The sequence below is a fragment of the Acipenser ruthenus genome, chromosome 26 (assembly GCF_902713425.1).
Source record: "Acipenser ruthenus chromosome 26, fAciRut3.2 maternal haplotype, whole genome shotgun sequence".
Lineage (NCBI taxonomy): Eukaryota > Metazoa > Chordata > Actinopteri > Acipenseriformes > Acipenseridae > Acipenser > Acipenser ruthenus.
In genome coordinates, this window is record NC_081214.1 from 24,862,419 (window position 1) to 24,886,486 (window position 24,068).

The window sequence follows — 24,068 nt, forward strand, 5'->3', positions numbered from 1 at the left end:
TTACACCACAACACTTCCCCTTCACAATGAAAGCTCTTTAGAGTCCCAGTAGAGCTGTCTTTTGATTTGTAAGCTGTTGCTATATTTAACAGACAGAAGTATATATAGTATTGCTATATACAGTAAAACATTCATTGAAGTTGACATGCATATCCCGATTTGGGATTCAATGCAAATCTTTAAAACAAAATAAATCTACAGGCGTGAATTCAATCAGGAAATACAGCTCTAACATGATGTCCTGCTTATGATTGCATACCGCCATAGAGCGAGGGATATATTGAGAATTGAACAGCCTGCAATAGTTTTTTAATGGAAACACAGCAATCCCAGTTGGGTATATAGTTGTTACTGAAGTTATCAGTTGAGGTGACATGAGGAATATTCTGTCATTATATATAGGAAAAAAAAAATTGACCACAAAATCCTCCTTGGTCTTAAACCTGATTGTTTGGTTAAGTATTAAGTGACGTGAAATCTGAAAGCCGGTAAGCATCGCTGCATTTATGAGAATGAAGACACATTCATGCAGTTGCAGGATTGCTTTGCTAAGGTCACGACCCTCTTGTCAGCTTGATAATCGTTCCTCTTTCGGTTCAGATCTCAAGACGACTGTCAGTTCTGCTGTGTGTGCAGATTCAGAAAATTAGGCAGATTATTCTGTCCTGTTCCATCAAGACTCTTCGCACAGAGGTCCTCTCTCAAGATCTTTAGCAGCCCTCAGAAGGACCACAGCCCCTCTTTCTAAATCAATAGGGGTGTTGACTTGTGATTAAAAACAGTTTGAGCTTGAAGAAAAAAAAAATTCTGTTTATGTGACTGCTTGGGGGAGGGCAGACAACAAACAACAGCACTTCATTTGATTTTTTTTTTTTTTAATACAAATTTAACCCAAAACTACGGTAATAAAAAATATAACAATACATTTCTCTATATGCAGCCATTATCATGGCAAATGATTGGCCCAACCTACTTCCATTCAGCAGATTTCCTTGAAACATGAATAGGAATCCGGTTTGTACCTAACCTGATTCTGCATTTGTGCAACATTATATTTGTGTGACATTTAAAGACTCAATACCATTCACTTTTTAGCTGGAGATAATAATAATTCATGCAATAAACTTTTCGGTTTATTTTTAATTTTTAATTTAATTGATGCATCACCAATTAAATATGATTTAAATCCTTAAATAATTGCTTATTATTTATTGCATTATTGTGTATTTTCCACAAATGCTCCAAACTACTAAGTTAATTGAATTGAGCCCTAATACTGAGGACAGCTATGGCTGGGGTCCTCTGAGATATTTAAGGCTGACAATGCTGCATCATCAAGTCATATAGTATTTACTTACATGTTCTAGAAAACAAGGCCCGATTTCACTAAGATGAGGCTCCTCAGTGTTGTACTGCTTCTCCAGATCCCGTACAAAGCCCATCTGAAATCTGTAAATGTCTTCGATATTCCCGAAGATCACTTTTAGCTGATCGTCGCTGAACATGTCTCTCCGCTTTCGGCACTGCTTCAGGTAACCCTGTGAAGAAAAAAGATGCAAACTTCCAAATTCATCTTTAAATGATTTCTTGCTTTGAGGATTTACCTGATTCAATTTCATTAACGGAAGCATCATTTTAGCAATTGCTTGAACTGCAGTAAAAAAAAAAAAAGGGAACTTGTACGAGGGAGTTTTAAGTGTGTGGAAGATGACTCACAATGTCTGTTGCATCCTCATTCTACGCTTTAGATGAGGGTCAAATAAAGCCCACACTTTGAGAAATTCTGCTTCACTGTCTCCAGTGCTTGCTGAATATCTGATTTGAATCGTCCAATTTATTTAAAGTCAAAAGATATGAACCCCTTCAGTACTTGAATATTTTTTTGTCGAAATTCAGTTATATAAATAAAAAATGAACTCCTTTATTGAGTATACATGAGAACAGGACAAAAAAAATATGGGACTGGAATTAGTGAAGACAAGAAAAGAAAAAAAAGAGACTAACAGAGTGCATTCAAGTACTTTTCCATGTACTCCCTGGTGGGCACTAGCCTGAGAGAGAGAGAGAGAGAGAAGGGAAGAGACAGAGAGACAGAACTTGAAGAACTTAAATGGCAGTCGCTTCACTGATAATATGCCCTGCACACTGGTGAGGCGGTAGACACGATGGGATGGTTCTGCTTTGGGCTAACCTACCTCATCCCTTGGGAGTCCCATGGCACTTTTCCCCCACACAGACAGTACCACGCCAACTAAGGTCACCTTCCGAGCTTCACAACTACGGATCTGAATCAACTTTAAAGCAGCCTGCATTATATACAGCAGGTGGTTAAAGCACCTGGATTACTAAACAGTCGAGTCTGTGTTCCTTACTGGCACCTGTTTCAAAGCTGCTCTTTGTTAGTATTCTTTAGACTGTTGGGACACTGTTTTGCATGGCTATAAATCTCCAAGTCCACCATGACCACAGTGCTGTCTGTTCCAAACAAAGAAGGTGCTTCTTGACTTTTAATGCTTTGCAGTAACTCATTCCTAAAACAAAATATCCAATGTTTCACACTAATGCAGAATTTGCTGTACCTGACATATGCTACCTAATAAAAACAATAAATATATTCCAACCAAAGCATAGTCCCTGACACTGAAGGTTCACGACATCTGAGTGCAACATGCCTGAGTGGGGAGTTCTACCACTTTTGTTAATGAAACATGAAAATTGCCCTATTTGGAAACTGAGTCGGATGATAAGAAACGAGTCTATGACAACACTTTCCTACTTACTAAGACATTATGAATTATTGATATACTTTATATTTTAGACATAGAGATTTCAGTTGACGTTTATGTTTTATACAGATGACATTTTACTAAAAACAAACAAAAAAAACAAACAATGCTATATGAAGCACATATTCTATATGTGTGCTTGCTCAAAAACGTTTGGGTTTCAAATGAACTGGTTTCAAAGCATGCATGGTGTGGTAAGGTGGTGGATATCTATTGCTTACCAATATATGTCAGTAATACCACACAAGAAACCTTGCCATCCCTTAGAATTGCAGTTGTTTGAAGTGAAGAACGATGCAAACGCTCGGTTTCCCAGCTCACCTCACAGATGTCCTTCAGGTGTTTGATGTAGTGCCTCTCCGTGCTCATGATCTCATTGATCACATTGGCTCTCATCTGGTCCCTGTTCTGTAGCGGCCTGCCAAGGCACAGGCAGTCGTTGCTGGGGTCCAGGTGGCCATTCTGGACCTCGCTGGTCCCCTCTGCAGCATCCACACCATCTTCCTGGTTTACCCATAGCTGGAGACATCCAGAAACGGTTAGCATGGGAATCAAGAGTTGTGGCTGAAGACAACTTGATAAAAATAAATAAAATAAAGTTAAGGAATCCTTCATGTATATGGTGGCAACCAAGGTGGACGCCAAGTGTGCAGCCTTAAATATCTTAACACCTGGAGCCCTTCCTGTACGGTTTATAGTTTACTTACCATTCATTCATTTAGTTTATTATTGTCGTGTTTTTATCTTCGTTTTATTAAATCATTCACCCAAAACCATATCATGTTAGGTAATCACAAGACATGTTACTGTACAGTTCAACAGTCATTCAAGTACCGCTTTCAAATAAAAAAGAGCAATAAACGGTAGTTTATGGCATGTGTTTAATCTCCAACCAGTTTTTGCAAGAGCGGTGAAATGCCATCAATTGGCCAATCCACTAGTGACTGCTGCACATCAGCAAAAGTGAGTGCAGATTTATGCCTGTATGCACTAGCTAGCGGCTTTCAAGAGCCCAGTCCAGTACAGGGGGCCACTGAACTGGAGCAATCCGAAATAGACAACTGAGAGGGTTCTGTTAATATCCAGATGCCATTTGTAGGGCCGATTTTGTACATTCTCCCAGCTCCATTTATCAGAAGCAATACTAAAGCGGTATTGATGTGTTAATCTGAAGGGTCGTTCACATACGCTTCTTCAGCACTGTTTCCACGCAAAGAACTGAAGATGAAGAGCGTCAGTTTGCCAGATATTCCTTATTGAGTCTGCAAGAGACTGCCAAAGCATTTTAGAGTTTAAACAGATGCACAATAAAGGCTGGCAAGGAGACTGAAGTTGCAGAATAATAATAATAATATCTGCTGTTTTTCTCACTTATTTGGCATTTGAGTAACACAAAGGTGTTTCGTTTTAGTTTATTCCTTCCTTTTAAAGTTAAAGAAAAGATACAAAGCACTGTAGCTTGCCCACTTATATAATGTAACCTTCAGTAGGATACTGTTTTTGTGAATTAAGTCAAACCTATGTACTAAATACTAATTTATTTTTTATTCACGATAAGAAAGAAAAGAAAAAAGGCTTATTTAAGTGCAAGAATAAAAGCTGAGAATGGGGTACAGCACACTGGTTATGTTACCACAGTGAGGTCCTCAGCTTCTATTTCTAGCCCACTGTGTTGAGAAGAAGACACCCTGACACTCCCTGTGACATACCGAGAGGATGAGACTGAACTCAGCAAAGCACTTCCCTCTTCACAATTCACTATTCTACCTAAAATAACTTTCCCTGCTCGAGAACTTTCCCTGCTGATTACATGAACACGCCATTTCAAAGCTTGATTTTTTACATTCCATGCCCTACAAGCTCTACACCTGCATCCAGGTGGGTATCTGGATTAGAACGATTGTACTTCACCCAGCAGCTGGGCTGGAAGCTCTTGTACTTGAACTCCCTGTTAATGTAGCACTACCACGACAGCGAGACCAAAACGACTCAAGCCCATTGCTTGTACCTGAACTATAAACAGCGGCTGGCAAACAGGGACACAGTGACGTCTGGTTTGTGTTGCTGGTACCCAGAATGCATTTAATGTGACTGAAAGCAGAAGATATCACAGCCTTCAGATTGATGTCAGGCTGTCCCAGCACTACTTGACTAAATTGTTGGACATTGCTGTAAGAACTCTCAATACTTGATTGCTTTTTTTTCCCCTGCATGTACAGTAGCTGGGAAGAAAAATACAGAAAATTGATGTAATTAGCATATATTGAATTTATGAAAATGTATTCTGGAAGCTTATCTCTTGGGGTGTGATATTTATGGACAGCATGTCCAATGATTAATATTAGCATATTCAACTTCAGGTCAACAGGTCCCCTCATGAGAATAATCTCAAACTATAAATTATAAATAAGCAGGTCAACATGTGTTGTAAAAAATGTCTAGACCAGGTTTAATGAGAATTTAATGAACGATTACCAAGATATAACCAAAAAGATTAAAAGGACGGATTTTCAAAAATTGGTAAGTAGATTTAGATTCCTCAATTTGTATAAATTTCCAAAGTATAAAATCGGCTTTGCTTTTGCATTTCAACCTACATTAAAGCTCAGTTTTGAACAGAGTAAGTCATGTCATTGATATAAATACTGTGAAATGTGACCTGCTTTTCATTTTAGAGTTTTATCAATGAAGATTTGAAAATCAGACCCCTAGACCTGGAAAAGAGGAGAGCAGTCCTAAATAACAAAAAAAAAATCATAAAACTCGGCCAAGACAACACATCAACATCACCAAAGACACCACAAATCACAGCACTGCATGGGTTAAAACACTGCAACAGCACGCATCAATACAGGCCTGAATGGCACACAAGAATGTCAGATAGCCAAGCACTAGCTTCAACAGGAGCATGGATCAGTTATCAATTCTATATAATGAGACATTAAAATCAGAGGAGTCACTGATGGTTTTAGATCGATCTGAATGATGTTTCATGACCAAGTAGCTATGGGTGCAAAGGCGCAGGTTGACATTGGAAAGAGCATGCTTTTCCTTTCCATGGTAAGGCCTGAAATCCATTTTCTGCCACAGTACCAAAAGGAGCACTGTAGATGCCTGGAATTTACATTATGGGGCTGATTTGTAACCGCTGTAGGGGTATATAGCTTCAAACGCCATTTTAATGTTGTCATTCTTTTACGTTTTTTCATTGTATTCTGGGATCTATTCAAGTGATCTGAATATCTCCATCATCTAAATCAGTACAACTGTGTACATAAACACATTTTTCTTTTACAATCAGAAATACACTAGAGAGATGTACATGTTAGCTGTCTGATTTTCATAACCCTGGTATACAAAGGGCTCTGTTTTAATTATCCCAACACTACTGGGATTGAGAATCAGCTGGTGTTTAGATCAACTCAAAAGTGCAATGTGAGTTTTGAATTCTGTAGATTTTGTTTCCCCTTTAAATGTCTCAGTCGTCTTTGAGAGTGCTAGGATAATCAGTATTGCTTGGTTGGTGTCTGCCTGCGCTTCCCCACTCTGTAAGATCACCTGAGACGTTGCCCTTTCAAACCTGCTCCTGTACTGTACGGTATTGTACCTTAAGTTGAAAGGTCACAATGTCACATGACTTTGTGGAACCAGGATGCTCAGGCAGTGATCTCAATAACAGTGCGACAGATGAATAAACTACAACTCAATAAAATGGCTTTTGAATCTACGTGTCCCTCAAGGGTCAGTGATGAGGATTCTCTCTAGATAACGCACCTTGGAAGTTGTATTTTGATATCTCGAGGCTGCTAACGGGTTGATATAGAAATTCGATTTTGTTTGTGGATGAGGAGGGGAGGATTCAACCTTTAAAAAGAAACAAACAAAAAAACAACTTTTTTTTTCAGCAGTCTTCCAAGATGAAAGATGATTTTGTGGGTGTTTTTTCTTTTTTAATGACGATGGATTGGTGGTGAAAACGGGTCAAAAGAATGGCTTTGAAAGGGTTAAGCTTTTCATGTGGTAATGTGATTGTCTGAAACCATTGCCTGAAAGAAAGAACGAAACGGCAGCAGAAGAGTGCATGGCATTTTGACTAAACTTACCCTCACAAAGCTGGCAGGAAACCATCCTTCCTCGTCGTCTATCTGTCCCCACCACCAGTCTTTATTGGATGCATCAAGGACCTTGATAACGTCTCCTGCTTTAAATGCCAACTCCCGGTCGACCATGGTGACGTGATCCCATACTGCCTCAGCACTGACGAGAGAACCACCACTGATCAACTAAACAGGAGGGGAGAAGAACAACACTGGGTGAGTTACAAGACAGTACTGTCAAGGTCTAGTGAAGTCATATGTGTTCCACACAGCATGTTAAATGTGTGTTAGTAAGGAAACTGATTGTGCTAACAACATTTACAAATAATGATGTTATATGTAGTCCAATTTATCCCAATTTACTATGGGGTTTAAAGTTTGTACTCCCACAAGCTCACTACCGCACACTAAAAACTCTCCTGCTTATTATTGTATTCTCAATATATTACGGGAAAATAGGGTTTAAAAGCAGACAAAAATGCAGTCTATAGACCTGCTTTCAAACACCTCGATTGACAATCTTCGATAACCTTAGCTAAGTTAATATTTCTGCTCGCTCACACTTTTCTTGTTTTCTAGTTTGGAAATACTTTCCAAGAAGCCAGGGGATTAAAAAAAAGCATTTTGCTTTTATTTATTAGTAGTAAACATTGTAAAGATCATGAACACTGATCTGCTTAATTCAACTGCAAAACATGAATACAGTGAACTTGTTTGTTCCTAAAATAGCTCTAAAATAAGGACCTGTCTACCTAATTGGATTTGGCATCACCCTGCATAGCAGTTTCACCCATTCCAGGTTTTAATAGGAGCTTGACTAGCCACAGTTCATAGGTAAGCTGTGTGTCTTATATAGCAAAAACTGGGACTGGATCAAACTGCTAGCAATGGAAGCCTTATTTCCATCCCAGAGACGGTCAAGCCTGAAACACGAATGACTGAATACATTAAGACTGCTCAAAACACCTTTCAGTACTTTGCGGATTATATGCCATGTCGTGCCAAGGCTATCATCGGGGGCAAACAGTGACCCAACCAGAAACTACTGTAGGTGTATCTCCTATTGAAGTGGTCAAGCAGTAAACCAGATTGTCTGTTTTATTTAAGCAAGTTTTACATGCTTATAAATGTAATATGCTAAAAGAAAGGCAACATTTCTTGCTGCTAAAGCCATAACTGTTCATCACTCTCCGGTCCCTGCAGCACCCAGTGATAATTACATCACAAATAAAGTTCTAAGCAATAACTATTTCTGCTGATGAGGAGGAGAGAATGATAATTATTTTTGCTTCCAGGATGTAAATCTTTGCATTTTAAGTGTTCGGCATATCAAAGCCCCCATCATAATCATTCTTCTCAGCTAAGACAGTAAGCTTCTTGGTAGACATTTAGTTAGCTGAGCGAAAAGAACAGCAACATAAGGATAAACCAAAAGCAATGTTTCTCTGTCTTTATATTTACCCACAGGGTTTTACATATTTTAAATCCAGCTCACATTCTGTGAGAGATCTTAAGATCAGCTTTTTTTAATAGTCTCCATCATCTTTGGAGCCAAACTTTGTGGTACTTGGCTGATTACGACTCACAACCTGAAAATGAATAAGGTAGATAACCATACTCAAATGGTACTACAGTATTTCTGTGCCAATTACAGTAGTTCAGTGCCAGCCTCAGAGTTTACTTAAAGTAAAATAAAGCAAAAGAGTAATACCACCAACAATCAATGAATTAAGCTTATCTACTGGCCAGTGAATGGGTTATGAACAAGGTCCTCTTAGTCGCTTGACCAAGTAGTTCTCTACAGTCACCTTGGTCATAAACTGTATTTTAAATATATCCCATAATACCCATATATAATTATTTATTAATTTACAGTTAAAATACATAACATTTTCACTTGTCTCATGCTGTTAAAAGAATATACTGTTTGACAGTTATCTGTAGTGCTGTTTTTGTTTTACATTTTGTGATCAATCATTTTAAGTTCTCGTTAAACCTCCTCTCACACTGAGTGAAAAACAGCTGCGTAGGTAGAGCTCTCTCTCTCTCCTTTTCCTCTTTCTCTCTCCTTCTCCTTTTCCACATCTCTTGCTCACCCCCTCTCTCATTTCCCCCCTCCCTCTCTGTCTCATCCCTCCCTCTCTCTGAGTGCTCAGCTCTGTTGCAGATCCTATTCCGCGTTTGGATAATTTTCATCAGAACCTGTAAGCTTCTAGAAACACCCACACACTGTATGATGTCTTCTCCATTTAAGGTGCTTTTTTAAAACATCGGGTTCTGAGTGGTCAGTCTTGTCTTTGCAAATTTAAAATAGGTCCAGTCTGGTACAATGCAGATGAGAGGCATTCCTATTTTGGAAACAGTCTGTTCTCCTGATACAGATTAACCCTTTCAAGTTAATCTCTGGATGTGTTAAAAGAGCAGGTTGTCTCTTTCACAGCATGTCTAATTTTTGTCTAATTGGGCTATTATCTGGCTTGTCTATGCGTTGCTAAATAAAAAGCTTTACCTACAGTTTTTAAAAACAATAGAAAATATTTCACAGAACGCTGAAGAATGTTCATCCCTAGCATTAAACATATAATGGAAAATGTGTTAAGTACTGTGAATTGAGGCTTATTTTCAAAGCACATTCTTCTGTCTTTGATTAACTCATATTTTCTGAAAGGAGGAAACCAACTAATTCGGGACATCTTGGAACACTAACATGGAACTTTCTACTTTCCAAAAATACAATTAAATTAAAGATAATATTAAAAAAAAAAATCTAAGGAGACGTTTGTACTAGCCTGATTGCAAATATAATAATAATAATAATAATAATAATAATAATAATAATAATAATAATAATAATAATAAAAATACAGCAGTTATTTAAAAACAATTTTCTTCCTTTGTTTGGCACCTGAAACACCGATGCAGCACCCCATTCAAAGAGGTATATTCACAATATACAGCACTAACAAAATGTGCCTTCTTCCAGAAAGCAAGGGATAGCTGTTAGAAATGAACAGCAACGCTTTGATGTTAAAACTTTCATCCGAGACAGACCCTAGGGCTCACCTAGTACAAGCACTGGCGTTTGGAGAGCAGGGTGAGTCATGCGTTGAATCCCATATGTGCCAACTTGAGTCTTGACTGGGGAGCCACAGGGAGCTCTGGTCCAGCCTTTGCTCTCCCACATGATTAGGAAGATGAGGCTAGTTTGCCTCTGCAAGCTGCAGCAATCCACTGCTGGTTTTCAGTACAGCACAAACGATTAAGCTTTGATGAAGCACTGGTGTCTCAGGTCTGCGTCGGAGATTATGTAATCTCTTTATTACAACCCCACGTTTTTAGTAGGTATTTTGCAGGCATTTGACATCAATTACAAATTCTCAAGGAAGCGTGGATTATGAGACAATCTAATAAAAAGAAAGAATGATGATGTCATTCGCCCCATGCGTTTAAACTGATTTAAATGGATTTGGCCTGGGTGCCAGTCAACAGCGACAGCCTGGAGGTCTCACATATCTACATGGGGTTAAAAAACAGCAGTCCTGTCTAAATAAGAGGACAACAGACATCAGTTTTACTTGCTGTGGTTCTGTCAGTAGTGGATAGCTGATGAGGCTAAGAAATTCTGCATATTTTCCACTTAAAAATAGTCTAATGCATGCTGAGAATCACAGTGACAGATACTAGTGTTCTTACTGAACAGCTTACTTTCAGAAACAGGTTTTTTTTAGATACTTAGTTTTTTTTTTTTTAAATATATACATTCAAAGGATGAAAAGATCTTAAGCACAAGAAGAAGAGGGATCATCATAATGTTGTGAGTGCTAATAGGAGGTAAGAAAATGGATTTGAAACCCGTCACTCCTTTAAACCCCAATGGAAAGCCATCTGTCTCTGAATCACTAAACATATTTCACCTGTTAAATCACAGGGAAATAAATACCAGTTTTAGAAGGTACTTAAGTCGCTTTTCTAAGCAATCAGGTTTAACTGGTAGTAATGAGCCAAATTACTTCAGAGCACCATGTGCTTCTAGAAATTCATTCTTTGGACAAACATGCATTCATGCCTGTGAGAGTATTGCATGTGTCTAAAGGGATGCTGTAAAGTCTATGTTGCTGGTTCAATGCCATTGATACTGAATGAGTTCAAAGTACTGCTTTTCTTTCAGGTCCACTATTTTTTATGCTTGGCACAGACCCTCATTTTTTAAGAAGTTAGAAAACTAAACTAATCCAAGGTCCCAAAAAAGGAATGATCTTCCCAAGGTTTTAACCCCAACTATTTTGTGGTTTCCATGACGTTTCTCTTGAACGGCTTGCTTTAACAAACTCATTTCCAAATGTTACCAAAGATAAAACAGCCCACATCTGTCATCCAATTGTAAGAAAAGAAAAGCACAGCTTTCCACTGGAATTAGTAGAGCACCACCGGGGTACTGCAGGGAAGAGCTGATCCAGTGAAGGATCCCCATGAGAATGTTCTGCTGCATGTTTATACATAAGTAACACAAGTTCAAATATCTTCCAGTACTTCAAAATAGACAGAAATGCAAGATCAACCTCCATGGGATGCTTCATTTCCAGCACTGTTCTCTAATAAAAATTCTGCTGTGTAAATTGTAGCATAGATTATAAAACATACCCTTGTTCGGCGTGTATGGATTAAATGGATCTCCATACAATCTATTATGGGTTACTTCAAGGGGTGGTGTGATTTGTTATTGCTTTCCTCATGAGTGTGATAACCACAGCACTCTATGGGTAGGTTTACTGTACAGTGATTTCTGGCACCTAGAATGGAGAGCTCTTTTACTAGAATCCTGATGTCATCATACCATCATCACACTAGCATGGAACACCTAGCAGAGATTGGCCAGTGCCAGTTCTGTATGATTAGCATCGTTATGTGGGTCAAAATACGCCAAATCCAAGGGAGTTAAAGAATCATCATTTTACTGAGACAGAAATACACTTCCTCCTTAATTACCATACCGTGACATCCGCTGGTCCACTGGTGCAGCAGAACTTGGAAGTTTGTTCTAAACCCTTGTCAAAATAAAGGATTATTTTCCCCTGGACTATTCATAGCATGCTCCCTCTATTTCCATTGTAAATGTAGCCTATGAGTGTTCTGTTTATACAACAAGCGTTTATGTTTGAACCTGTATTTAACAGATTAATGTGGAGAATTACTTTCCTTAGATCAAGCTCTGCATCTGCTAAGCAATGCGGTGTGATTTGGAACAGTGCGATCGTACCAGTCATTCTGTCATTGCATTTAAATGAACGCAAGGATAGTTTTCAAGCTGAGATCTGAAAACAAAATATATTCAAGCAGCAGCATTGAATACAAAAAACTGTATGTGATTCTAGATCTCTCAACACTCATTGCATAAACAAATATTGACCCCTATAAACATCTTTTTATGAAACACTACAACAGCAGCTTGTCCCACAGATGGAAACGCTGAGAAACATCCCAAGTCTCAATATCCCCGAAGGTTATCGTCATTGCTGACAAGGCTACGAGCCTTGTGTTATGAGCCACTAGAATAAAGGTACTTCAGAGGGTTCCCATGTGACACATTCCCGCACGCCAGCCTAGGAATGATCTGCTTGTGTTTTGCTGAATCATTTTGCTATGTGTGACTCAGATAACTTCAACCACTTAATCATCAAATCTGAAAAAAAGAAAGTCTTCGTAATTCTAAATTATTTCTTGCGGGTCTAAGATTCTTTCGTTTTGTTATTTAAGGTTAACCATCGTGCCGTGTACTTGAAGCGGAGAGCTTTCGAGGGATGAGTGTTGAGTATCCACAATGATCAAACGGCTGTCAATAAAGGAAAACGTGTTGGACAGCTTCTGGAATATGAAACCAATCTGATCTGGACTGATGCAATAAACGTGACAACAAAACAAGCCTCATTATTATTAGTATTATTACTCAAATGCACTTTTCCAGCTGGTTTACTGACGACCTCATGTTATCTTACTGGAGGTTAGTCTAGAATCAGTGCCAATCGGCATCTGTGAAGCCAGCCCTAAGAGAAATACTGAAGTAAGAATCCAAAGGGAAACAGTAACACCTTAAAGGTGAAATGACTATTATTAGTATTATTAGAAATTAATTAGGGCGAATACATAACAAGCCTTGCATTAGAATAGAGAACCAATACCTTTTTTTAATGCATCTGCAATTAATTACCCTTTCATGTGGGAATTGCTCAGCCAGGCATGTGCAAGTCACCTGGAGAGCTTCTCTACCCTCTAACCCCCGCAGCCAAATGAGTGACTAGTGCTGTACTGCAGCTAGCGAGCCTGAAGCATGCTTATACATTATACAGACCCTGTCACATGTCCATTACACCTAGAAATCTAGAACAATACAAATAGCTGTGTTTGTTCTGTATTGTACTCCCTGACCTCTCTCCTCTCCAGAAAGAATGCCAGTGCACAGAACAAAAAGAGCTACTGCCCTGATTGGTCACTCAATAAAAGAGTTACTGCTCTGATTGGTCACTCAGTGAAAGAGTTACTGCCCTGATTGGTCACTCAGTGAAAGAGCTACTGCCCTGATTGGTCACTCGATGTGACTGGAAAATTACCCCCAGTCTGTTTCCAATCTGTATTTTAATTTGATTTATTTTTTGGTTGACAAATGAACTGTCAGGACTGGAATGGCTGAAAATGATGGATCAGCCAAGGCATCGGTTCCAGCTGGGTCTGGGTCAAGCTAGAAGCCAAGATTGTGTCAGCTTACAAATTGAGAGTTCAAACTGTAACGTGTTTGTCATATACAGAGTGGCATTGGACTTGCACATAATATAAACAGCAGATACTCCAAGTGAAGTAAGAATGAAATATTATTCAAGATAAATATTAGCCAATATTAGCCAATGATACATCTATCCAGAATGGGTGAGCAACCCTAACTCTGTGCAGTGCTGTCTCTACATTGTAAAGTGGAGTACAGAAACTCTACTGGCCCCGTTCTGCTTGATGCACCAAGCAGAATGAACTAATTCAGGTCTGATATAACACTTACAGTAGCACTGCTAATTTTATTAGAGGAAAAACAAGCACAAAAAGCCAAGAGACATCGGGTATTAATCATATTCTCCTAATTAACAACCTCTCTCTACTAATTAGTGGGAATGCAAATTAAACTGTGTTTTTAGAATGCATAGTATTATAACTCTGTTTCACAGTACAGGTAATTTAAAATAGTCTGTATAATTCATTGACATTAGTAAATAATTCATGTTTCAGGTGAAGTTACATGTGTGCAAGTACGTATATACAGTATTTATGTGTGCATACATTTTAATGAATGCCTGGTTAATAAATGCCTCAAATATGCATTACTTGTATAATCTGAGATGGATTTTTTGCATGAGAGGGCAATATTTCTGCAATCTACTTCCTGACCTTTCTTCTAGAGAAGTGTTCTTGCTTAAAGGTAAAGTACTTCCACAAACATGCACCTGACCTTTACTACCTGCAGCAGCTTCACTGAATAAAAGATTAGTACAGCCACAATTTCCTATCATTGCTGGAATAAACCTTTCCTTCCATATAGACTATCACACTATATACAGCATACTGACACACACAGGGCTGACAGAAATCTATCTAAGGTAGGGAGCTGAACTGAAGCCCACTGCAGGAATCAATGACCCAAGGCCTCATAGATGCATTGTAAGAGTTTATACAGAAGCTGCTTACAGTAAATAAACGATGTTGTGTGCACACATGGACGACAACAGGGCAATTCCTCTTGCATGTCTATCTTCACCTTGGCTTGTTCGGAACCAAACTATCAGCACTTTACATCAGCAAGGTAGGCCACAGCATGTGTAGATGCACCCCTACTGTGCATGTGTGTGTGTGTGTGTATATCTATATCATCGATATCGATATCAAAATGCATGCACGATATCGATAACAATTTTCATATCATTGCCCTCCACTACTCTGCAGGGACAGCCCCAAAGGCAAAGCCTTGCAGTGTGAGGATTTATATTTTCCTAATAAAGGCATCAGAATGACATCTTTCATTTCGCAAAGTCTCTAATTGAAAGTTTTGCTATTCTCTTCATTTAGAATGTCATTACATTATCAACCTCCCTATAACGTTTATAATTAACATATAAGCTTGAAAGCAACACTTCACCTTGAATACCGTAATAAGAATCTGTGTGTGCTGATCTTGCCATCAGAACCAGCAATGTCTTCCAGCTTGCTGTGCTACACATTATTTCAATCCTTCACTAAAACAGATGTGATGGACACTGGACTGTTGTTTTTTAATTTCTGAAATGATTTGCATGATATCAATCAATCTTTTAAAAGATGTTGTAAACCGCTGAATCTCAAAATGATACATTGATTGAGATTAATAACTCTTCAGAAGGTTCTTCTATAGGCTAATTTGTAGCATTGCAGGCAGCCTTCCAATGCAGTTCTTAGCCTTTTTGTTTTGTTTTCTGATAAGCATACTGTACTAACCCAATATACATTTTACAGCAAAGCATCAATGAATATATGAATGACCAGAGGTAATAACAGAAAGCTGCTGATATATTTTCTAATGCCTCAATCAAATCAAGCACTGGAAGGCTTATTGTACTCTATATGTTCGATCGCATTACCCATAGTTGACATGTCCATAACAGACTGCTATACATGTAGTGTAAAAGGATGGTATGATTCTGTGGGCTCCCATCACACCCCCATTCTTACATCATGGCCATATTTTTCACTTGATTTGATTCACAGCTTTCTTACTGGAAAGGTCTCAAATTATTATTATTTTTTAACTCTTCGCAGTCCAGTGTCAGTGTTACCCAAGTCCTCAATCTATAAAGTGTAAAGTTAAAAAACAGACATTTAGGAGAGTTTATTGTAAGATGTAGCTTTTCTAACATTGCACCTGCCTAAAGGTTTCAAAACTCAAAATGCTGAAAACTGTTTTGCAGCATATGGCATCTTTGAAAAAAAAAATCAACACATACTTGGGTTAAATAGCCGTTGAAAGCATATGCTTAATAATCCTGGTCGTGATGTGAAAGCCGTTCAGCTTGGTTTTTATTTTCGCCACCTAAAACAAGCATGTTAGTATCATGCATCCCCCTGCAAGGGCTGGAACTGCTAATCATGCTGTTGTATCATGAAAAGGTAGATCACACTGACCTATACACACTGTATGCACAAGTAAAAAACTGCAGGTAATGATGCTCTCAATAACTTGTGGCAGTGTTCATCACAATTGTACAAGAGGTTCTCCAGTTATGTAAGCGCTACGAAGTGGCATTCCCACTTATAAACACTCTCCATAGTAAAAGCATACCAGTGTAATAGAGCACAGTGAAAGCATGGTAATGCATTGGTAAGCATTGTAAAGCACAGGGAGGTTTTGGTAAAGCATATTCAAAAACAGGTAAACTATGTACAGAATAACCATAGGAAAAACATGGTGAAAAAATAATGCAAAAATATCATGGTAAACTTTTATAAGGGCCTCTCCTAAGCCCATCTGCAGGGATATGCACTCCCGACAGGGTATAGAAATACGTACAGCGATGAGGACTATTTCAGTGCCAGCTGGGTACACGTCTCAACAGAATTCTTAAAAGAGGTTTCCTTCAAATTAGTTTTATCGTAAATGAGTGAACAACTGTCCCGAATTATAATCAGATGCTTGTTTTGTATTAAAAACTCTTCTATGGGCCAGTCATACAAACAGCATCTCAACCCGAGCACAAAAAAACGTCATTATTTAAGAAAGACAGACAGCAAACACTGTACTGTAAGAGCAAGCAGCAATGCCACTTAAGAGACAGGGAGACCAGGTGACACAGAGGGCTCATTCGTCAGCCTTTAACAGGGTCTGGGTTTAAATCCAGTGCTAGTCACAAGCTAGCACCCACGGAGCAGCACACACAAACGCCCAGCCACCCCCAAATATGCACACACCAACGCACCCACACGAGTAAGCGTGACTAAGAACGGGTCCACCTTTTCCTTATGTTCCAGAACATTTCATATTTTTAGCTCCACATGGTATCACATGTGACAGCTACACTGTTAACATACCTTTCAATATTACATACCAAGGGCTATTAATACTGTCCCTGCTTAACCTTTTTAATGTGGCCAGTACACCAACACTGCATCTGCTAGTGCAGCATCTGTGTCTGGGCTTTCTGAATCATAAGCTGGAAAATGCATTTTGACTGAGTGCCTAAGGTATCAACAATGCATAATTGGAAGTGCTTTAACAAGGCTCTGTGAAAGGGAAGTAAATGTTGTATCACTTTACTGATTCGGGCCAAGTACTGTAGGTGCTCCGACGAGGACACTGAGAGTTAGGTAAAAACAGTATCCAAGAAGTTCAATACCGTAGTTAATGCTGCTGGCAGCATTGTAAACAGCGCCTCCTGCTGGAGATGTGCGTGTATTAAAGCGTACTTTATCAGCCTATCAGTGCTCAGTAGCATCAGTAAATCCCAACCCCCTTTTGAAAATGTCATCATATATTTAATTTGAAATGGCGCTTGCTAAGTGCCCTGCTGTAGATAACAACACTGAGCTAGGCTCCTGCAAAGAGCAGATGATGCCACTGCAAGACTGCTATTGAATGAAGGGACGCGTGGTCTTTAGGCTGCATCCTAGTAATAATTCCATTGGCTGAATTCCGAGAAGCAAGCAATCCGACAAGTCTTTACCTAACAGTTTACCAGTCAGGTGCTTGAAAGCCCCGTCACCTGTACATACACAGCGGTCGTTAGTTATCTCAACACACTGGACTTCTCATTAAATACTTATGTCTTATTTACTTTACTAGATAAAACTCCTGATGAATTGAATAGATAATGCAGTCTGTTGGTACCACAGTTTACATCAGACCCAAGAGAACGCTGAAGTAGAAGAAATTAAAGATAACAAGTTTTTAAAATTATTATTATTATTATTATTATTATTATTATTATTATTATTATTATTATACCATAGTTCAGTTGTTTGGTGTTAAGTCTGGTTAAGTTTGCAATTGCATTCAATACAAATGCAAAACCTCTTAGGATGTTTACATAAAAAATAAAAAATAAAAAAAACAGACTTCATAGACAACTGAATGCATCTTTCCAACCAACCTATTTACTATTTTAAAATGGTTTCCGGTATATTTAGCCTATCCGGTGAGCAGGAACAGTTGGTTCTAAATATTATAAACACGGTTTAAAAAAAAAAAAGGTGTTCCACAGAACCATACCTCTGTGCAGTGAGCGCGTGCTGCAATTATAATTTGCATATTCCATAAATTGCTACCAATTTGCGAATTGATGCCGGTGTGAATTATAATCATGCCACTCCAACCGGCGACCCCCTTAGTAACAGTAAAGGGTATCCCTTGTCTCTCCGACGCAGCCGATATATTTGCAATATTACTCCAGCAGCTAAATATGAATAACAATAGGCTACCTGAAAAAGGTGTAGAGTGAAATAAATGTGATCAACAAGCACCAACATATTATTACAGTAGAAAGAACAGAAATCCTGCACCTGAACCACATCAAGCACCATCGCATTCTTAATTGCATACTACAGATATTTTTGTCATGCATTTTTTTTCTAGCATAGCAAGGATAAAGAAGGTGAGGGGGAGGAAAGGGCGGAGAAAATTTAATAGCTTGTTATTTTTTTTAGGGTATTGCTAGATAGCTTCGTATTAATTAATTAGGATGCTATGTCTGAAAAATGAAAATAAATACAAATTAAAAAGAAAAATCTATACAACAACGACCACCACCACAACCACCACCACTACGCTCACAGACATTATAAAATGACAAGACACGACAAAAGATTTAGGGAGAGATATAATATACCAACGTCATTCATATCACTGTGGCCATGTTGGAGCGCCGAGTGTCCCCACTCTGAATGCAAGCGCACTCTCTCCCCCGCTTCCACTGTGTATCTGCTGTGCGCGTCTCAGTGCAGGCAGGCAAACAGCGGCTCAAGCAAGAATCCATTAACGAGAACCCAAGATGAACATTAAAACGACGTTCACGAGCACCAGCACCACGATCACGGTAAATACAACCACCGTTTGTACGTCCAAGGTCATGGTGCAGTGCAGTGTGTAATACTGAAGATGCTGAGGTGGTAGGTTGTTTTCAGATGTCAACCTAGGTTCTGTGTAACTGTCCATACAGCCACCATTATATAATAAATAAATAAATAAATAAATAAATAATACCAACAGCCTTTTTGTTTTAATATATATGTATATATGATGTTTTCTTCTTACGGTTTCTTATTGTAGCTCATGTTTAAAGCTCGCCAACAGAAGCATCAGCATCCTCACCATCATCATCCTCATCATCATCAGATTCAGTACCCTTAATTTCTCTTCCAGTATAAAAACCCCGGCGACGGGATAGCTTCTTCTTGGCTTGCTGGGTTAATATAATGTGCAATACGGCTGCACCGAGCGTGTATTGGTGTTAGAACGTTGGTGTGTTCTATGGTGCTGACGGCAACGCAAGCGGCTTCTGCATCTCAGTACGAAGCGGTGAGCAGCAACTGAGGCGGCCCTTTCTGCATGCTAATCAGGAGCGGCAGCTAGGCAGCGAGGGGACTCAGCTATCAATCAAAGAAGGGGGGAGCCAATACAGACAGGAGAGGCACAGCGAATACTTAGTCATCACACCAAGATTGCAAATCTATTTAAGCCTTTGAAAATAAGCAGTTACCACCGTATCTCGATAGATCACTGAATCACTATTTGATATATCACAGATCAAACAATTTATTACTGCCGAAATATTACGGTAGACTGTTATTTGTCTTTATACTATTGGTACTTTATTTGCAATGTATATAGACTGTGCTTTTTATGTGTTTAAACTGTTTTACAAATATAATGTTGTAGTTTTTAAGAAGAAGAAGAAAGAGATGTATTTAAAATAAACAGTATTTCAAAGCACTTACACGAACCTATTTATAGCAACATATTAATAATCGATCACGTCTTGTGGTGTGATTAGAATGTAACCGACTGATTCACACGGAATTCATGTTCCACGTGGTAACATGATCATATTGTGGTTTCTCAAATCAGCTTTTTGGTCCACGTACTGGGTGTTTCTCTATATGTCTCAGTCGTGTTTTAAAGAGGATTAGAATAAACTCACAGCGATCCCCCTCTTCCAGTGTTGCTTTTCGAACTGTTGTTTGATACTGAAATAGGATTCAGAGTGTCATTGCCGGTCTTTTACAGAACAGAACATCTGTACAGATTTTTAATTAAATCACTTTGAATCGCGCATCAAAATTTATATTATATTTATACATTAATGACAATTAATTATTATTATTTTATTTTTTTTAGGAATATATGATACTAAATGTTACTGTAGTGCTTGGATTATCCGGTTAATTCTAGCTATATCCCAGAATCTACTGCATAATATGTACTTGATAATCAAGACTCAACCAATTACTCAAACAGTAGGCCTATGCATTTATATAATAATGATGCATTTGAAAAATAGGTCATAGGAGCATCTTTATTGGGACTTGAAAAGGGGATGATAACATTAATACAGTGGGTAATACAACCTCTGTAATTCCAGAGATGCAAAGGGAGGGTATAATCATAAAAAAAACTAATTCTTAGCAAAACATAAAACAGGGTCATAGGGCAATGTGGGGACAGCAACACACGCCCCTGAAGTCAGGCTGACACATTTCGCAAAAAAAGTCAGTCTGGAGAAATGGCCTTAGGGAGTTCATTGGCTCTTTAAAATCAGTGACAAACTCAAAAAGAAGAAGAAAAGAAACAGGCCGCATGAGCTAATCACAATGAAGATACAGTGCCTGGTGTTTAAACTGTCACAAAATGAACTTCGAAATGACAATTCCACGAGATGTGGTAGTTTGGTTTTTAATACATTTTGGTTTAAATCTGCCTCTAATACAGTTACTCGATTAGGAGATGAAAACAAATAGTTACGATGGGAGTATTTCAAATAATCTGAATACTGTAAAAGAATAAAATCTAGAAAACGATTTTAGAGGTTTTCAAATTAAATGAAAGCTAAATGAAATATAACCCTAAATAAACTTTATTACAAACATTCTGAATATGTGTTTCAAGCAAAACAATGCTATTTACAATAATAATAATAATAATAATAATAATAATAATAATAATAATAATAATAATAATAATAATAATAATAATAATACATATTGACTGCAGGTTATTTTTGTTATGTTTGTTTGTTTTTTTTATCATAGAGCTGCACTGTAGTCGTGCAAACATTTTAATATCCTGTATATTTTTTCCTTTTCTGTTCTGCATTTCATGCATCAATATTAGCACTATACTCTTGAACAATTACAATAATTCCCACAACTGATACAGTCTTTGGACTGCAGTGAAGTTCAGCGGGCAGTCAGCATGTTGATTAGGCTTCATAAAGTGAAGGATCCTGAAAAGGTCAGAAGGAGGGTAATTTGATTGGGTGTCAAACTTTGATGACTCGCCTCAGTCACGTTTATGACAATCTCATGTGAGGAGAGTCAGGAAATGTACCCACTGGACTTCCCTGATGAAAAACGAATGGCACTTCCTTGCACTAAATGACACTGATATCATTAGAGCCAGGGTAACTGTACACATTAACATAGCTTACATTAACATGGTAACATTCCTAGATAGAGCGAAGAGGTATACTACAAACACTATTTTATAACTGTATTATCTAGCTATAGCCAACATAACATATCCAATGTTGAGTCCTTGGTATGCAGTTCACACAGGCAGCATGCATCTACACCTCATTTAATACAATTATTATATATTCTATCCATCTGTTTAAATCAAGGAACTCAATCACGTGTCAAAATGTGAAAATAATGTCGATTCCACAAGCTTAAATCTGCATATTGTTTTAATGCAATCTTAAGGTCTGTAGCAATTTATGAACACAACTGATGGTTCTGAAATGTATATATTTTGAGCAAGCCTACATCAGTAGCCTATTCAATACTTTCTTGCTTCACATTGTATTGTAGGATATACCGCTATCAGTGTATATACTGAAAAACGAAAAAAAAAAATTAATTAATTTGTAGCTATCAACATTCTTTTTTTTTTTCTTTTAAACAATCCAACAATTCATCTTGGTGGTTATGGAGTAGTTTGAAAAGATTTGAAAAGATTCTAAAAAATATATAGCAGAACTAAAATTATGTAATATAATTAACATTACTTATTTTTAAACTAATATCAACAAGATCATAATTCACACCAGGAAATATCTGTAATAATAATAATAATAATAATAATAATAATAATAATAATAATAATAATAATAATAATAATAATACCTTTCCAAAACAATCTTACAAAGATGTACTTAAGGGTTACTTATAGTGTCAAGACAATGCTACACTTCAATGTCAGAAATGTACAGTCAGCATATAGTTGCCTTTTTATCTTTTGCTTATTTTATTTAAAAAATGTACCGAGCTCTATAGTACACTTTACCATTCGTTAACATCAGCTGTCTGTATTTAATATATTAAAAAAAATTGTTGTAAAATGTAACTTTACAAAACATATAGTTTCTCATCCAAAAAAATAGGCAGCAGTTTTTGATGAGCGTCTTCAGAAAAAAAAAAAAAAAAAAATTGGGGCATGCGCAGGGCAACTAGTAACAGAGCATTCGGACAGCTAATTAATTGACGGAGCTTCTGAATCCACATTGTTTCAGTACTTATGGAGTGCAATGTATATGATGCTAACAACGTTACCGGCAGCTCTCTTTCTTACATTCTGTTCCTTTAGTGACACCAAGCCTTGTGAAGAAGATCCTGTCTTAGCCCCTCCCACAGTCTCCTGCAGTAAAAACACCATTATATAATCTGCAGGTGCCAACCATGACCTTTGGGTCAAGGTCTGCATTTGGTCATGTTGCTGTTGCTATGACAACTATCAGACGATTAGCCTGGAAGTAAAAAAACCAAAAAAACAAACCCTTAGCTTCACTTGCTGGTTTTTCTGAAGTCGGAAGGTTGAGAGAGTAAACGAATGGCTGTTTTGAAACAGCAGTAACAATAATGATTTTCAACACTGAGTCAATCATATCAGTGAAATAACAAAAGGCATTTTTAAGGACAGCCATACTTTTTTCATTGTTTATAAATGGGTTTACTAACCATTAGCAAAAGATGAACAACATTTTTCAACAGTCAGTAAACAAAGCAAATTGCCTTCAAATACAATATGGCCCTCATGTTTTTGTTGTTGTTTGTTTGTTTGTTTGTTGGTTTATTTTTTGTACTGTTTTTCTTGTGAATGAGTCACACTGAAGGTGTCTGACCCAGAAGCGGTCTCATTCCGGCATGTTAAATTTCTTCCATACAGTCAGATCATAGACCGTCAACGGAGAGCGGGAGAGAGTGTGGACAGGCTAATGCTATCAATATTAACTTTCCATGGAACGTCTTTTATAGCAAAACAGCTCTCGGTGCAACAATGCCTGCTGAATTGCTTTGCAAACTGTAGCAGTTCCATCCATCAAGGCTATTGCCACATGTCATTACACAAGCACCGTCTCCACTGAAGTTTCTCCTAATCCTTGTCGAATTCTGTGTAATGATGTGGGATTTTTCAAACGTGAAAAAAAGTAGGCATGATTCATGGAAAATAGCTACTGGTTAAAAATAAAGCACTTCTTCATTGAGAGACCTATTTAGCAGAAAATTAGGTGTATATTCAATCAGAAACGTCTCTTTATGCTGCTTTATTTATTTCTACATTTCTGATGGCGACATTCAAGGGAATTTCCACAGAGATGCTGTATATATCTCGATTTATCTGAGGGCTTCCTGAATGTTAAGACATAGCGAGCTGTACTGACAGTTCTATTGCACTACAGAACAAGGATGCAAGATCAAGGTATAAAGCTATCTTTTTTGATGTAATGCAGGCGTGATATACCTAAGTACACAACTGTATCAGAAAAGGGTTAGGGCTAGAGTTAGGGATAGGGTTAGGGTTAGGCTTTTATTGTTCGGAGACAAAACAAAATAAATACTTGATACAAAACAAAACAAAAAGGTTCTTGAAGAAAAATGCTTCCCTTTCATTTTTGTATCCTATTATACA

General features: G+C 37.9%; 1 protein-coding gene across 6 annotated transcripts in view; it reads right to left on the reverse strand.

The window, feature by feature from the left end:
- The window catches only part of LOC117430635 (rho guanine nucleotide exchange factor 9), a 76,201-nt gene that overhangs the window by 23,992 nt on the left and 28,141 nt on the right, over positions 1–24,068 (reverse strand). Inside the window, exons 1-5 of one of the 6 annotated variants that reach the window (XM_059000989.1) lie at positions 19,254–19,503; positions 6,890–7,069; positions 6,561–6,650; positions 3,108–3,305; positions 1,359–1,538 (exon numbers count right to left, since the gene is read on the reverse strand). In XM_059000989.1, coding sequence (XP_058856972.1) covers positions 1,359–1,538; positions 3,108–3,305; positions 6,561–6,650; positions 6,890–7,069; positions 19,254–19,274 — 669 coding nt within the window. In that variant the 5' untranslated portion in view covers positions 19,275–19,503. Of the gene's footprint in view, positions 1–1,358; positions 1,539–3,107; positions 3,306–6,560; positions 6,651–6,889; positions 7,070–18,771; positions 18,922–19,196; positions 19,504–24,068 lie in introns of those variants that run through there. The other 5 variants (XM_059000992.1, XM_059000991.1, XM_059000990.1 and 2 more) reach the window with 5 other exon arrangements.